Genomic DNA, 17228 nt, shown 5'->3' with positions numbered 1-17228 from the left:
GATTTCAATATTTTCTCCATATGCTATGGGAGTGAACTAACTTGTTTAACTGCAGAGATTGGTTGCCTCTGTGAAGAGGCAGCAGCTGCTTTTGTTTTGTTTGACGTCATGGCCCTCAGTGGAAGTGAGACAAGTGGACAGTGACCACTTGGATTGAAGGACTCACACAGAACAACTCAGTCTTGATTGATGAGATCGGAAAAACAGCCAGTACTATGAACACCCTTGGTTATCTTAATTCAGGCTTAGAGATTCCCTGCCTTCATCATATGAAGCTAGGACCAATGGAGCTCACGCTGTTTTAATATGAAAACCCCCGCTACCCCACTCCCACGAATCCTAATCTAAAATGAACAAAAGTCAAACCTAGGCCTTTTCTATTTTCAGTGTGATCTGTCTTGAAAGCCAGCAAACAAATAAAACAAACCAAAAAACTCAACTATGTTCCACACAGACACTCTCTCAGGTCAGGAATGGTGCTGTATTCACTGGGTCTGCTCAGCTTGGTGACATTGCTCAGGACATAGTGGGCACATGTATATGACTGGATGAGCTGTGATTGTAACAGATCCAAGAGGGTTAGTGGAGTCCAAGATTACTTGTCAAGTCTTATTGCTTCCTGCCCCTGCCGAGCCTCTGCATTGTGTATCTGCACCACGCAGTCCTCAGAACAGCAGCAGCAACAACATCTGAGCTGAGCTGAGCTGAGCTGATTAAATTGGACACGACAGGGCTCTACACAGAACCTGTCATCTTAGGGCTCTGAGGACAAGGCCCAGAATCATTTTTAACATGTCTTCCCTGGGACTCTAAGTCCATTTTGAGAAGCAATGGCACAGAGCAGGCTTCTCCCATACCTCTTCTCATCTGAAGGTCTTTAATAAGACTTTTTAATCTCTTTAAACTGGTTCCCAGCCCATACTTCCAACATGGTGGTCTCTACTCCAGTGCTAGTGTTTAGAAGGTGCCCTTCATTGGTCTAGGTTATGGGCCATATGTTCTCCGTGCTTCTACTGGACCTGAGGATGCTGGAGCCATTTTAGCCAACATTCAGATCTGCCTACAGTCTCTAGGATCAAGACTCTCTTGAGGTATCTAATATTAAGGAGCTCGTTCTCTTTCTCACTAGTTAGTTAAAACTAAAACAAACATGGGCTTTTTACCTGGAAGTATGATTCATTATTGCTCGGAAGACCAATGCTAAAATTTGAAGGTGCGTTCACTCCTGGGATCAGGGATGAGACTCCAAGAGCCAAATTCTGTGTCTCAATATTCACGCGAGGGGTACTATTCAGGTCTATTTTGAAGGCTAGCTCATCAATTGTTTTTAGAGCTCTGAAGAAATGAAAATGACATCACTGTTAGGTTATACTGTGTGTTAAGGACTTGATACCAAGACAAAATACTAATAAAGAAACTATCTTTGAGTTCTCTGATCTTAGTGCATAGAGCCGTAAAGCATCCCAAACCCCAGTGCTACCAGCTGAGACACAGAATCACAGTAACTGATTCCACCTCAAGAAAACTGTACTGTCCTAAGGGCAATAGCAGCTAAGTCACCAGGCATGAGTTTTGTTTTCCTCAAATAACTAAGAAACCAAAAGATATTGACAGAATGTTTTCAAATAACACTATAAAGATAAAATAACCTAGAGGGCACATTAATAAATATATTTTTTCAAAGACATATTACTTAAAGGAAGAAAACGAAGAAATTAATGACCCTAATATTAATAACAAGTGGAATAATAAAATAAAGAAATGTAACTGCATGTATCTGAGGCACTCTCATTTTAGAAGCTCACATAGCTGTAACACAGCTGTCTAGAGTGGCAGACTTATTGTGGCCATGTCATGATAACCTTGGACAACAAAATTTTTAGAATGCAAATATATTACACTGGACAGGGTATGCTTGGGGAGAGACTCTTTATACCAGATGAAAACCAATCACTCTGTAAATTATACTTCTAAAATAGAGACCTTTAGAGCTTACTTTGTAAATGACTGTGGGAAATGCTTGTGCATCTTCTAGAGTTGTGAGTTATGGAGTGTGAGCACAATGCAGTCAGAAAGGAGCAGTGCTCTCACAACACACTGATCCAGTTTAGCTCTTCAAGGTGGGAAAGCTACTTACTCAGTAGAAGACTCAAGCAAATCACTATCCGAACTGCTTAAGATATTAGAAAATATATTCATTAGGGTGGAGCCAAGCGTTATGTCAATATTTTCTTCTTTGTTCACGATCCTTTTGACCTGTTCTACAATGCTGTTAATATTGGCTGAGGTTAGGTTCTGCCCATCACCAGTTAAGTCTAATATCTCATTGGCCACTTCGTTTGATTGTCCTAAAAGAAGGGAAACAAACAGCATAAAGCTAGCCTGGACATTTCTAGAAACAGACAGTATGAACAGTTTATTATATAGCTTCAGGAAGTGGGGGTTCCATGCATACCCCTCACCCATCCTTATAAGGTAACATTTCTTTACACAGAGAGGTAAATTTCTTAAGTATGGTACAAATGACTTAGAGAGATCACTGTTCCCTTGAAATCATTAAGTACATGTTTTCTACTTTAAAAACAATACAGAAATATGAAAGACATTGATAGAAATAGCAATTTGCACATTGCTTTTAAATCCTCTATACAATCTTCTTATCATTTGTGTTTCTCTAGGTTATGCCTGTGACACAAAGTTAATATGTAGAAAAGTATATTTTGTTACTAAGATATGAGAAAGATTCATTTGCATGAGTTTCAATATTGTGGTACTATCACATGGCAGAATATCACGTCCGAAAAACATAAAGCCTTGACAATGGCAAGGTCATTTCGCTTTGTCTTTGGGATGGGAAGACAGATTGAACTTACTTGAACAGTTGGAGGCATCAACGGGGCTCCAGAAGGTTGACGTTGCATTAGAAAGGCTGCAGGAATTACCAAACAAGAAGGTGGTATTTAAATATGTGGCACTAGTGAAATTAAAGTTAGCAAAAAGCAATTCATAAGTTGCAGGACTTGGCTTGAAATCGAGCTAAGTTCCCTTTGAAAAGAATACTAAGAAATGATGCTAAAATTTCTTATTGGAAAGCCAGCCAGTAGCTCCTACTCTGCAAGGGAAGCACCCACTACATCCTGCATCCTGACCTCACATACACTGTCAAGTGCTCCTTTAAGGCCTTTACTGGAAAACTCAAAATTTTTATTTCACATAACTCTGAAAAGCAGATTTCAATCCATGTTATGAAAGAGGAAATGCATTTTAGAGAAGCCAAGGAATTTTCCCAAGACCTCGAGCCAGGAAGAGGTAGGGCAATGTTTTAAACTCGAGTCCATAAATCTCGCAGCACTTGACTCTCCTCCGCACCAAGTGTCACACACAGCCCTTGATGCAGAGGACTCACACTTGGGCACTTTCTGTTCCTGAATTCTTTCCCATAGAACTAATGGGGCTCCAGGCAGAGGGTGGAGCACACCAGGGTGGTTTGGCCTTCTCTTGCAACTGTCTCATCTAAGGTTTATTAGTCACACAGGGAATTCCTGTCTCAGCAGCCCATGTCAACAGGCTGCTCAACCTGAGTCTTGTCTTTATTCTCCTTTGCCAATTCTCTCTTCCTCAAATGATTAGGAATTCATAGAGGTTTTTGATGCATGTTCTGAGATCAAGTTAGCTACAGGCTCCTTTGCTCTGGAGCCACACTTTGCTTTCCAGCTTCCTCAGTCTTGGGGCTCTGAGCTCGATTACTTCACCACTCAGAGGAAAGGAGCCTTGTAGGTAATGTTCTTTCCTCATCTCTATCTGCCCATGAGGGTGTGACTTCTGCCCTCCTTCTCCAATCAACACAACGAGTGAGTACTGCTGTGATAGACAGTAAGCTTAGACAAGTGGTTTGCAGGTCAAAGAAAGAATTACCATGTCCGTGTCATAAAAAAGCCAGGCTTGTTTGGACATGGTCGTTTGTAGACAGAAGGTAAGCTTGCTGGCCAGCTAACGCCCTCTGGATCCTCCAAGGCGCTGCACATACCTAGGAGAAATAAGAGCCAACATGAGATAGACAAGCCCTTAATTTTCTGAAGTTAAAGGTGTAGGATGAAAACCAGTTATAGCTCTGGGAATTCAGTAACTATTTATATATTGCTAAAATAACTAGGGTTTTATACCTAGGTTTTTTTTTAATTAGGAAGAATAAACATATGCTTCAGACAAAGAATTATTATATCTTACAAAACCATTTTTGAATAAAAGAACATAGCGTAATAATGAAACGTACATGATCATTCATATAAATTATTAACAGGATATTAGTAAATGAGTTTGACCCAGAGAATAAAAATGATAGGAATTGAGAACAAACTTGAAACTTTCGAAATGTAGTGCAATCATTTTTAAATAGGGGAGGGGATCAAAATGTGTGTGTATAAATGACTTCATTGATAAGCCATAAGCAGTGATTCATTGTTTATAGAACATTCTATGGATTATTTACTAGCAGTTCTTGCAGTGCACACTTCCAACATGCTTACTGAAAAAGAAAAACCAAGGAAGTTCACACAAGCCAGCTTTATCTGTTTTATCTTCTTCTTTCATTGTCAAACTTTTCCACAGGTGGTTCTCAACTTGTGGGTCATGAGTCCTTTAGGGTTGAAGGACCCCTTCACAAGGGTTGCATATGAGATATTTACAATGTGGTTCCTAACAGTAATGACATTATAGTTATGAAGTAGCAACAAAATGTTTGCTGGGGGCGGGGCGTCTCCACAACATGAGGAACTGCATTAAAGGCTCATGACATTAGGAAGGTTGAGAACCACTACTCTAGGTCATTGTAATCATATATATATATATATATATATATGATTCAGATTTTATCATTTGAAAATGTCAAAGCCACAACAAGATACCAGCCACCACAGTAAAATCTTCTAAGTACTGAAAACACAGTGAGTCTTTCTGAGAACCAGTATTATAGGTACCAATTGAAAATTCAAATGACTTTTCCAGTCCGCCCTTTGAGTTTTGGTGGCTTTTCTCTAGTTTTTGTTTTTGTTTTGAATTTGGATTTTTGAGGCAGGGTTTCTCTATGTATCCTTGGCTGTCCTGGACATACTTTATAGACCTCAAAATCACAGAGATCCACCTCCCTGAGTGCTGCGATTACAGGCATGCCTTGGGAGGTTTTAAGCTTTTGTTTTCAAATGCCACAAACCTTTCTTCACAGAGTCACTTGTAGAGAACCATATAAAACAATGTCAAATAACTAGTATAAATTACATATCCAGGTACGCACAGGAGGCTGTCCTAAGATTGTCTAGCCTTTGAGAACAGATGGGCCTGGTCCCTCAGGGTTCTGTGGTCACACCTTGCTTGCCATTTGTCATAATGCTGCTTTGTAAAGATCCTTGTGCAGGAAATCAGAGCTCTTGCTCCCTTCTGGAAGCCCTGCTTGTGAAAAGGCATGCACTTTCTCAAAGCCCCAGAAACTGTTTAGGGGAATCCTCACTACTCTGGCTGCTATTTATGCTCATCCTCCTCTCCAGGGGGTCTCTGTAACTGCATGTCAACACAGTTTAGAAAATGCAGGTGCTCGCAGAAGTGGGGATTTATCGCACTTAGATCTGGCCTTGGTTGTTTGCAAGTTTTCAGGGGGAACAGAACCCACACCCTCACTGCAGCTTCCTAGGTGCACAGGAGCAAAGCAGAACATCCTTCTTTTGTCCCAATTCCTACTAAAGTCTCTGATTAGAATATAGCAGTATTCACAGAATAACATCAGAGCCATCGGAGCAAGTACTCTTGCTGTGCATAGTTTTAAACATTTTTTGTAAACCATTAAGCGTGCATTCACATGATCTAGCTATAAAAAGGGCATGGATGCTCAGGAAAGTACAGGCTGTGTATCATGACACTTAGGATGCGGAAGGTGTGCTGCTGAGAACTGATTCTCGGTTCAAGATTCCTGACTCATTCCTGTGAAGGAAATGACATCATTAATGGGCAAACAACACAATAAAATGAGATGTTTTATAATATGGAGCTTATCTTCATTAGGTATTTCATGAGGGTTCTTGTAAATGCATATATGCAGATTTTTAATCCCATAAGTAGAAGGTAACGAAGGTCAAGGTTATTCCGTTACTTTGCTCCTTTTAGATGGGAAAAAAAAAAAAGGATAAACACAAAGAGCCTGCCTCTTTCCTTCCCTTAGATTCCAAGGTATTGAAATGATTTTTTTTAATGCAATGTTACACATTATGAACAGTTTCTATATAACAAACTTCACCATTTAAAAATGCTTTACACAGACAAATAACAGAAGAACACTCTGTGTGTCGCTTAGCTAACTCTGAATGTGGTAAATAATTTGCGCTCTGAACTCACGTACCTAGCTGCTTCACGTCGACTGTGTACAGCCTCAGGCCGTCCTCCAGCGATGCATTGTTCGTGAGCAGCTTCTTTTCGATCATCTCTCCTTCCAGGTTGACGTTATTGGTGGCATTGTAGACTAGAAGGGCCCATAGCACCAACCTAGAAAACAGATGTCAGAGAGAACTGGTGCTCCTGGGTTTGCTGACTGACTGGTTGGTTTCTTTGTCTTTGTGAGGGGTGAATAGAACGGGGAAGCCCTGACACCTTGAGACTGAGAAGATCAACCAAGGTGTCTTGGCCTCTGTGGTACAACTTAAAGCATTCATACTGCCTCACCTGGAACAGATTTGACAAGATATTTTTTAGAATCTTGTCGTGGCACCCTAGCTTTGTCAGAAATATTTAAATATTTAATATCAATAGTTCATATATTAGATAAGAATACTTATACCATCTACTCAAAAGGGGACAGCAGCTTCGTTTCTCTACATGCGAACCTTAAAATTTCAGGGGAAATAAAACTGAACAGTAGATTGGACTCTTGAAATTGTTATTGTGGTTATTATTACTATAATTGGTATTATTAACAAAAATGTAGCATGCCCCATAGGTGGAAACTTTTACAAGTTCTTTGTATGTTTAAAATTTGTAAAATAAATACGCAAAGTGATAACTCAGTTTGGCTAGTACACTACTACAAATAGTTTTAGAATGTGTGACTTTGAAAACACTTTTATAGGAAGCAAAGAGATAGATTTAAAAACCCTCATCAGAACTTACAGCTGAGCCATAATCACAGTTTCCATCAATAGCAAAAATCTCTTTTTTTTTTTTTTTTTTTTTGCTGTTTCACCTAAGAGTGCTGCATTTATATTTTCTCCACCTTCTGAAGAGAAGTGAAGAATATTGCAGACATGACTCTATTATCCAGATTGGTTGCTATTCACATGCCAAAGAGAAGAGGCAGGGTGTAACCTCAAAGTACAGAGGACAGCACATTTTATTTATGAAATTGTGTTGGTAAGAATAAAAGTAAATACAGAGCTAGTACATTTCTGGTGCTTAAAAAAATAAAGAATAAGTTAAATAATTCTTATTCACGGTTAGGTGAAGTAGATGGATTTAATGCTCTAAGTAGCCAATAATCTCAGAAACAACGTGTGATTTTTCTCTCAAAATCTTTACTTCTAAGATGATCCTGTTGCTGACTTGTCCTACATAAGACGCATTTCAGCAAGAGGCAAGCATGGATGTCAACATATGGTGGAGGGTGAACCCTTGATCAGTTTCTAAATAGCAAATGATGAGGTGTCCTCTGATTAAACGGCTGTTGGAAGAAAAGCACGGCTGAGAAAATTCACTTCCTGAGACTGCACAGCTGTGGCCAGGACAACATCCCGATGTATTGTGGGTGTATTCAATACACAAACCCAGCCATTCAAGAGTGAGCCTGCATTTTCACAGTCCTTATCTGTGTTCTCTTTCCCATCTGAAAACAGAAACTACTCCATGGTCCTACAAGAGTCCAGGCCTATCGCTTTTTGCCATCAGCCATTCATCGTTGGCATAGCCACCCCTCCTGTGGTTTCAGGTGCCCCGACTGTCTCGGCAGTGGAACACAACAGCATTATCTGATGCTTGAGCTGCAAAACTGAATTGAAAGGAAGAGTTTATGGGGGAAAGAATGGATGTGAAACCAGTAGACTTCAGTGTGAAGGAAAACTAGGAGAGAGACTATAAAGCCTCGTTAGTGCGCACAAGAACAGCAGAGAATAGGCTTGTTAAAAGAGGGGGAAGCTATAAACCAGACAATGCTGAGAATTTATAACAAAGGAAAAGTAAGTTAAGTGGATTTTCCCACAAGCTGGATTTGTTCACGTTCCCTATAATCTTGAGTGAAATTATTCACTGGCTTGAAAGACTGGGAAACTGAGATTTTATTTATTTAAATGTCTTTCACACAAGAACTTCTGAGATGCTGACTACACCCACTGTGGCTGCTTTTAGTGTTCTCTGTAATAGAATAAACCTCTGTGAGAAAACTGATGGCGTGCTCAGTTCCTAAAGAGGCAACTACTGGTTACGCTCCAAGCTATGTTTGTCCAAATGCTACATAAAGCACCCACAGGATCCTGGGTCCACTGTTGGGACACAACATGGTATGGGAAAGGATCATTTTCCTAGGAAGAAGAGAAAAGTCTATCATTTACTATCTTGAAATATGTTACTCTGTTTTTAGATCATAATGAATGATGTCAGAATAAAAGCCAAATCAAGCAGTGTGATCCAGTTTATTGAATATATATATATATATATATATATATATATATATATATATATATATATATGACACAGTTTAAAACATTTGTTTTTCTAATATTAAATAGAAAGGGGAAATGATAATCTGGTCAACTCTCAGATATTATTTTATGTGTGTTTTCTCATAATAGTGATTTATCATAGTCTTCAAGGCTGTGTTTTCAGTTTTTTTAATAAAAAATATCTAATTATATTTTGGAGTTGTGTGTGTGTGTGTGTGTATGTGTGTATGTGTGTGTGTGTGTGTGTGTGTGTGTGTGTGTGTGTGTGTGTGTGTGTGTGTTCTGTAGAGCACAAGTGAAAGTCAGAGGACAGCTCTGGGAGTCAGTTTTCTTCTTCCACCATGTAAGTTTTGAGGACCAAACCCAGGTCACCAGGCTTAGCAGCCAAGAACCTTTACCTAATGAACCATCTCATCACCCAATGGTTCTATTTCCATAGCCCCAAATCTGTATATTAAAACCTAGCAAGGTTTCTAAGAACATTAGCCTTTCAAATGATTTCTTCACAGTTCTATGGAACTAGGATACACAACCCTAAGACAACTATTTTTTTTTCACTCAAGGGTTGAATTGTTCATTTTGCAGCAATCTATCCTTGTGTGCTGACTGCCGGTGCACGCTGGGTGCAGCCATTAAATCACCTCTGTGGTTAAGTTATCATCTTAGTACAAACCTAAAAACGGGGACCTTAAAAATAATGATGATTACAGATGCTACAATCATTTGTCTCCATTGCCTATATTTTTATGTGTGTAATTATAATATTACTCACAATAGAGGTAGCTGGGGTAGTTCCTGGCCTAGAACCCAGGACATGCTATGCTGGTGCTATCAATACACCCCAGAGTTTTACCTTCCACCATAAAATTACTTCCTTTGAAAGTCATTTTGGAATTTTGTATAGGGAGTGATAGGTTTTGATGAGCTACTAATGGTAGGCCTGCTCTCTCATCCCTTTTAATTATGCTGCCTCTCAAGGGTTTTTTCATACACTTACATTTCTAGGCCACTTGCTTTCTCTTTCAGCTTCAAATAGGAGAAAAATGTGACTTGCATTCACACTGAGGAGATAATTTGAATGTACTAGGCAACTAAAACATTTTCTCTGACCATTGATTCATTTTTCTTCTAGACAGCTAAAGTTATGAACAAGGAGAAAAAAAAAAAACCACCACATTTTCCAGTTTTGTTTGGTATTACCTTTTGTCATCATCCATGGTGTCTCTCTTGACTTTAATCCTGTCCTCTCCTGTGCCTTTGTGAAAGCTGTAAAGACAGACACACGCATCCATTATTAAGCTCATCCACTGTGTTGAGTCATCAGCAGCGAAGCTGGGGAAGGTGAAAGAAGGAGAAGGGATGGACACTCTAACACAGTTTCTCCCAAGTTTGGGTTCTGAGGTGCCCAGTTTTGTACAGCTAAATAACTGGGTACTTGCACTCTCATGGAGATCCACAGTGCATTTTAGTAGACCACAGACCCTAAGACATTCCGAGAAAGAACGTGCTTCTCTTTGTTGAGTGAGCTAACTCCTGAGCTTACTGGACAACTTGGTCTTTTTCCTGTGCCATTACATCTCTGAAGTTTAAGTATGAGATTATAAAAGCATGATCATAGGAGCCTGTGTGGACATTATTTCCTGAAAAAAATTAAGTAGAAAAATAATGAAAGTTCATATTTTTAAAATGAGGTTGTAAACAGATTGTTGATATCTTATTTTGTAGAGAAAGTGGTCTTGTAACTGGCTTGACACCTCCAATGCCTACTCAGTATTATATACTAAGGAAAGATAAACAGACTTTCTGTTTTTAATTCTGATACATTAGAACACAGAATATACTGATTCAGTTATACACATGGAACCATCTACACAGGTAGTCAGATACAGTCAGAGACAGAAAGAATGATAAATTAAGCATTTCTATCCCTCAGATAATTAATTACATTTACCTTATATTAACTACATAAACAGTGTAGTTCCAGTTCTGGAAGGTTGAATTGAGCTGGAAGACACAATGGAAAAGAATGAGTTTCCGTAACATTCTTTTTATGAGTCAAGTTTATCTTCCCTCCAAAAGATGAGCTGTCATTGGTAAAACAAAACAAAACAAGATCTTGGGGAAAATGCTGTAGAATCACAGGAGCAAAAGATAAAGAAAAGGGTTGCTGGACCAGCTAGCCAAGAACACAATTAATGCCACTCCTTTTAGTCTTCACATTAATCAATGAAGCAGATATGACACTACCACTCAAACTCCACCCTCTTATTTATGAAGAAATGGGTGTTTGGAGAGGGGAGACATATTTTCCAGCATCCTCTGCTAATCAATAGCAGATGTAGCCCAGGAACTCATGCCAGTGTAGAGGAAATACTGTCATTTGCCCTCTAGCTAATACTCTCCTAGGACTCCCGACCCCCACTAACACTTTCCTTAGTATACATTTAAATAAGTATTGAAGTCAAATGTATTTTTGTAATTGCCATCTCAATAAAACAGCAGTTATAAGGAAGAGTATAAACAAAAATATGTCTTTCATAAAGCCCAATGGCATGGGGACTATGTCAACTTTATGTGGTTAAGAGTGGAATGGGTCTCCATATAAACAGTAAAGTTCCACAGTGCAATGACCAACCCATAGTAACAAACCAGGATCATTAATACGAAATCCTGTTATCTTCAGGTCATCTCCCAGGGCTTAAGTCATACTTCATACACATCTTTATTTTTTTCTCCTAAACATTAGTAAAATGCAATGAAAATGTTAGAAAATATTAACAAAATAACGATAAGTATTCTGTGTATAATTAGGTTGTTTATGCTTCATCTAAATTTAGTACTTGGGCCCAAAAATATTTCAAGTTTCTGATTTCTTTCCCCTGAATTTGGAATATTTGCATAGACTTCACTGGTTTATCATACCTAATCAATCAGAGTTTGAGTGTTCAGGTTAGATGGCCTGCCTGTAATGGACTTTGGGGACATCACTCATACTTGCTGTTTTCGAGCAACTGCCTTGGAAGTTTGAATCACAAAGGAAAGATCTTGGAAGCTAATAAAGCTTAGCCTCAGCTGACAGTGGTGTTGGGATACAAATCACACAGAATTGAATATAAGTGTACAATTGCACCCTGTCTAGTGCAAGCCTCCCGGTTAGCACTCAGCTTCATGATTAGTAATATTATCCATGACTTGAGACTGAAAATAAATACTTTTATTTTTAGAAATCATTCTGCCTGTAAAAACAAATAAAAAGAATGTCGTGGAAAGAAGATGGCTTGCAAGGAGGCACCCCTTTCCACGGCCTGCTCTCCATCGAGAAGCTGAGCACATAACTACTGTTTCTATCCATAAAGATGATTTAGGCTCAGTTTTGTGTCTCTTTATGTACATAAACACAAGACCTTGTTTCTGTCTAGTCATATACCTTGTAAATTTTTTCGATTTTATTTTTAATTATATGTATGTCTTTGGTGGTGAGTAGGTAGGGTAATGTACACATGAGTGCAGTGCCCACACAGACCAGAAGAGGGCAGTAGATCTTCTGGAGATGGAGTTGCAGGCAGTTGTGAGCCAACAGAAGTGGGTGCTGAGAGCTGAAACTGAATGGTCTGGAAGAGCAGTATGCACTCTTGACCACTGAGCCACTTCTCCAGGCCCCTGTTCACTTATTTATAATGAGCATTATTTGTGCTGTAATAAAATCTATGGTTCCATTCAGAATCTTAAAGTCAATGGACTAAGTGACTTACCCATTCCGCTACCTTGCTCTGTACTTTTGCTTCAGGGTGATTAAGGTCGTTGTGAATCACAACAGATATTCTATACATTACTCCATCTGCACATGGGAAACAGTATTAACACTTAGTTATACTTTATACTGAAATCAAACAATGCAAATTCATAATCACATCATTTCATATGATTTAGTAGATATAGGCACAGAAAGTTTGGGACAAGTTTGTCCTTAAAATTACTGTTGCAACTGCTAAGATGTAGCTTTTGATTTGTTTCCTCTTATGGATGCTTTACTGCTTCTGTATTATCACTTGGTTATGACTGTTACAATAATTGCAAGCTAGTTTTTACTTCTATAGATCTCTGATAACTAGGGACGATAAAGTGATCAGTTTCCATGTGAAGTTTGATTTTTGACAATAACAAATTATGCTTTTTGTATATGATTAGAAATGGTAGCTCCGAAACATTAAGTAGATTGTTGGCAAGATTTACACTGGAATTGGACAGGTATCACATATCTCCTCTCCAGGAAGTCTTTTCTCCCTTCCCTGTTTCCTCCTCTCCCTCTCCTCAGTGCTCAGTGAAGTATGCAGTTCCAGTTAAAGTGTTGGGTTGGAGTTGACCAAATTTTTTTCATTTGCATTTCTAAGGACAGCTCGTTTACCAAAGCAGAGAGGAGAACACTAATGTTTACAGGTAGATTTCTAATTGGTCTAATGGGTTTTATAAAGTTTAAAACCATATTCTAAAAATAAGGTTCTATTTCTTTTCTTAATGGTTCTTTAAAGTGTTGAGACTTCTCATGCTCATGAAAAATAAACCCATCAAGAAAGGGCTTGATAAGTCCCACTACTCGGGGAAGTAGAGCAGGTGGATCTCTGTGAGTTTGAAGCCAGCCTAGTCTACAAAGAGAATCCAGGACAGCCAAGGCTACACAGGGAAACCTTGTCTCAAAAAAAGAAAGAAGGAAAGAAAGAAAGAAAGAAAGAAAGAAAGAAAGAAAGAAAGAGTTGGATAGACTATAGGCGCCAACTCTGTGTCACAGGGAACATGACGCAAAGTAGCCAGTGGAAAATTACCACTATAAAATAGAAGTTAAAGAGATGGGGAAATTGGTAGCTATCATTGTTAGCCATCTTTCTCCATGCTGTATAGACAAGTCAAGTAAAAAGCATAAAATATCTAGAGATATATAATTAGAAAATGCTGTGGAGTGCAGTCAATGAAAATTGTGGGGCAGCAGTACAAAGTACATACAAGTATATGTCTGGAAAGTCCCAACTATATCAAAAATGCAAATCTCAGTCCTGTGATTCTCATGTGAAATAATATATATCTATTCCTTCTTACACAGTTATGCAAATATGCAAAAATAAGCCCAAAGACTGGTGAGCTTAATTTCTACAAATGAGGTTATTTCAATGTCTAAAACTCCTTCTGTTTTAATGATCGTGAATTTTTATATTCCTTCAAAACATGATCTGAATGGAAACTATTTAGAACACATATAAATGAGATGGTAATAACTCAAAAATTTAAAAACCTACACTCTAGGTCTCATCTCATCACACATGGACCTGTTGAGTGGCTTGAAGGATACTCAAGCTGCAGAGGTCCAAGTGTGCCAGTATCCCAACAGCTACAGAGGCTTGTTGAGTGTCCAAAATTTACCACTAGGTGGAGCACTAGATATAAGTAATTACTTAAACTGAAAATGTTACAAAACAGTAAAAATGTCAGTATTTTCATCACTGACATTTCTGAAATGGAAGCATGCAAATATTTAACCCAGTTTGCTTCAGTTTTAAATGCTTCCTGCCCCACTTCATTTTCAGTTTGCTGTTTTCATAAAATAAAACAGTCAGCATCAGGTAAGCTTAGTACTCTTTAGTGCTGTTCCTGAAAGATATAAATAGGTTAATATCTGAAATAAACTAGTGTCTGCATTGCAGATTCTTTTGTGTTATGAATAATTATCAAGTTGTCTCTACTTGAGAACTTTAGAATTGCAAACTTAGCCAAAAAAAAAAACCCCACAAAACTTAGGGAGACCTACTTGTTAGTTATTTAAAACTTTTGCATTATGCATTCAATAGGTAGTTCTATGCTACATCCGAGAAGAACCAAAGGAATCAAAGAACCTAGTGGTGGTCTGGTGACAGAGATCTTTTTTTTGATGAATTAATTTGCTTAAACTTTATCACTGGGGGAAATGCTATTAAGAAACACAAATAGCCTCCCCTATGTTATCGGAGCAGCAAGTCCTTGCCTACAAATAGAAAACTGGAAGGATATTCTAGGACTAAAGCCATCCACAAGTATGCATGCATCCTCATGACCTCAAACAAGGTATGTATTGTCCTAACAGTAGCATATGCACCAGAAGAACCTATGATAGAATTTAAAAGAAGAAAGAAAAAAAAAAGAATCAGACTCAATGAGTATATATATCTCTCTACTTTCCAATCTAGTAACTCTTCCAGCCATATAAGACTTCAAAGAGCTACTGCAGATGTGGTATTAAAGTGGTACTCCCTACTGTAAGTCTCTCTCCAGTTAACCATCCAAGTTTCTTGAGGAATAAAAAAAATCATCATTAAAGTTATAAAATATAAGACTGAAATGATGAAACTGAATGTGTTTATTCGAAGAGACAAGGTAAAATCCAACTCACATGTCATTTTAGCGTTCACATTATCCTTCAAAGTCGTGATGAGGCAATTATGGCAGTTACATGAACGGCAATGCCGACGGCAATGTGAACAGCAACCTGCAGAGCCCTATACACCCAACTGGTTTAAGACCTCTGGCATGTAAGTCTGCAATGACTGGTGGACACCCACAAATGTCTGATAAGCAACTTTCTTATTTGACTGGCTAACCAGATATGAGAATCTAGAAGGAACGTTGCAATTTGCACTTGTAGACTGGATTTTTCAGAACAGTAATGAGGATGGATGGATCTAATTCCTTAGCTGAACATCATAGGCGTTCACAGGGTAGCAGCATTGGTGCTAATTCATGTGGAGTGGAAATAATCATTACTTCAGCGACGTTTGGGGGGAAGGTCAAGGAAACTGGGCAAAGATTCCTTATTTGTGGGAATACCTAGAGTATCTATGACATCTTGAAATACTATGAAAAGCTACCTAAACAATGGCTCTTTTGGTATAAAGTATGAGTTCTTGGGTTCAAAGTCTATTAAAAATGGTGAAAAGAACTTTGCAAAGGAAAACAGAAATATTCCACAACAATTAGAACCAATTTGATTGGTATAGTGAGGTAGAAATTCTGACCATCAGGCTATCTAGTTCTCTCTCTCTCTTCCCCCACTGATAGATTATTACTGATGAACTCAATAAAATTCTGACAGGTGAGAGCTAAAAGCACTGGATAAGGTAGATCATCTATTTGACAGATGTCCCTACCTTACTAGCAAAAGGGAAAATAAGATTTTCTAATATATCAGATGATAGCCTGGGAGTGTTTACTGTACCAGCTTCTCAAAGAATAAAAAATTGTTGATATTATGTGAATGACATTAAAGAGAGATAAATGTGATTTATTTACAGAGAAAATAATCTCCCCTCGAGTATTTTAAGTTAGGATAGAGGAGAAAACCTTATTTGAATATCTTTTGTCTGTAATACTTTGTTGCTTTTCTTTTTTAGAAAAGAAAATGAAGAGGTCAGGCTGTAAGCCTTCAGAAGTCTAGTAGAGTATAAAAGATAATTGTGGAACACAGTGGCATTGTTTTTAGTTTAAGTTTTCACTTCTGTTGTTATAGTATCATTATATAATAGTGAAATCCCATGTAAATACAGATAAAGGAGCAAGTCAGTAAATGCAAGAAAAACACATGCCTCAAGTATATGATTAAAACTACTTAAAATGATACAAATAATTGGAGCACAAAGTTTTTGAGGCAGTTCTCACCACATTTTATATTTTGACTGTTAAAATTATATGTTATGCATAGCTGTCATTCGATGTAGATTCCTCATTATGAATGTGGTCAAGATAAACCATTTTGACTGACTCCAATATTTGCCTGCTTTGGTGAAACTCCATTGAAGGTTATGACGCAGAGAGGGATGGCCCGAACAAGGCCCCCTTCAAGAGTGTCAGAAACAGCATGATTAAATGAATGCAGCTCCAATCCACCAAGTCAAGGGCTCTGAAGCACTCATGTCTGTGTTCTTGGGCAGCAAAGGATGTGCCAGCTCTGAAGGGAGAAGGCCACAGAGGCTCTTTGTGTGCTCAGACAAAGAGGGAAATGCTTAGTTAGAATTATAATATTCTCATCTGCTGGCAGAAGTCCATGTGAAGTGTGCATTGGAAACCTCAGCTGCTGTTGCTGTTTCCTTGGGAGGGGCTGTGTGCTGGAATCATAAATCTCCATGGTTTAGCTAGCAGAAAAACCATAAACACTTCCTTGAATCGATGTCTTTATGCCCTACTAAAATTTATATCTATGTTTCATGTAAAATATTCCATACTTCCAATGTAAATGTCCTTAGAGAGGAAGTTGACGTAACCTCTGAAGCCATAAGGGGAAAATAAAAGGGAATTATGTAGGCTTATTTTTTTTTCCCTGGTTTTTGGACGCATAGTGATACGTTACAGATGATTTGACCTTACAAGCTGAAAGACTGGGTTTTATAAAACTCGTTTCCTCTGGTATCATGTATGTAAGAATATTACTATGTTGAAAGCAGTGGGACAGTCACTTGATGGGAATTTGTCTTTATTACAAGAAACTGATACCATGAACTTTACATTGCAAATGCCTATATA

General features: G+C 38.3%; 1 protein-coding gene across 6 annotated transcripts in view; it reads right to left on the bottom strand.

The window, feature by feature from the left end:
• Window positions 1–17228, bottom strand: part of ADGRG6 (adhesion G protein-coupled receptor G6) — a 186971-nt gene that overhangs the window by 35925 nt on the left and 133818 nt on the right. For all 6 annotated transcript variants that reach the window (XM_084776096.1, XM_084776097.1, XM_084776099.1 and 3 more), the window contains 8 exons: window positions 12443–12528; window positions 10642–10694; window positions 9891–9956; window positions 6386–6528; window positions 3916–4027; window positions 2874–2929; window positions 2138–2348; window positions 1164–1335 (listed from right to left, as the gene is read on the bottom strand). In XM_084776096.1, coding sequence (XP_084632222.1) covers window positions 1164–1335; window positions 2138–2348; window positions 2874–2929; window positions 3916–4027; window positions 6386–6528; window positions 9891–9956; window positions 10642–10694; window positions 12443–12528 — 899 coding nt within the window. The remainder of the gene's footprint in view (window positions 1–1163; window positions 1336–2137; window positions 2349–2873; window positions 2930–3915; window positions 4028–6385; window positions 6529–9890; window positions 9957–10641; window positions 10695–12442; window positions 12529–17228) is intronic.

The sequence above is a fragment of the Acomys minous genome (genome assembly GCF_964271855.1).
Source record: "Acomys minous genome assembly, chromosome: 3".
NCBI lineage: Eukaryota > Metazoa > Chordata > Mammalia > Rodentia > Muridae > Acomys > Acomys minous.
Note: the sequence above shows the minus strand (reverse complement) of the source record. Positions and strands in the feature narration are given on the sequence as shown.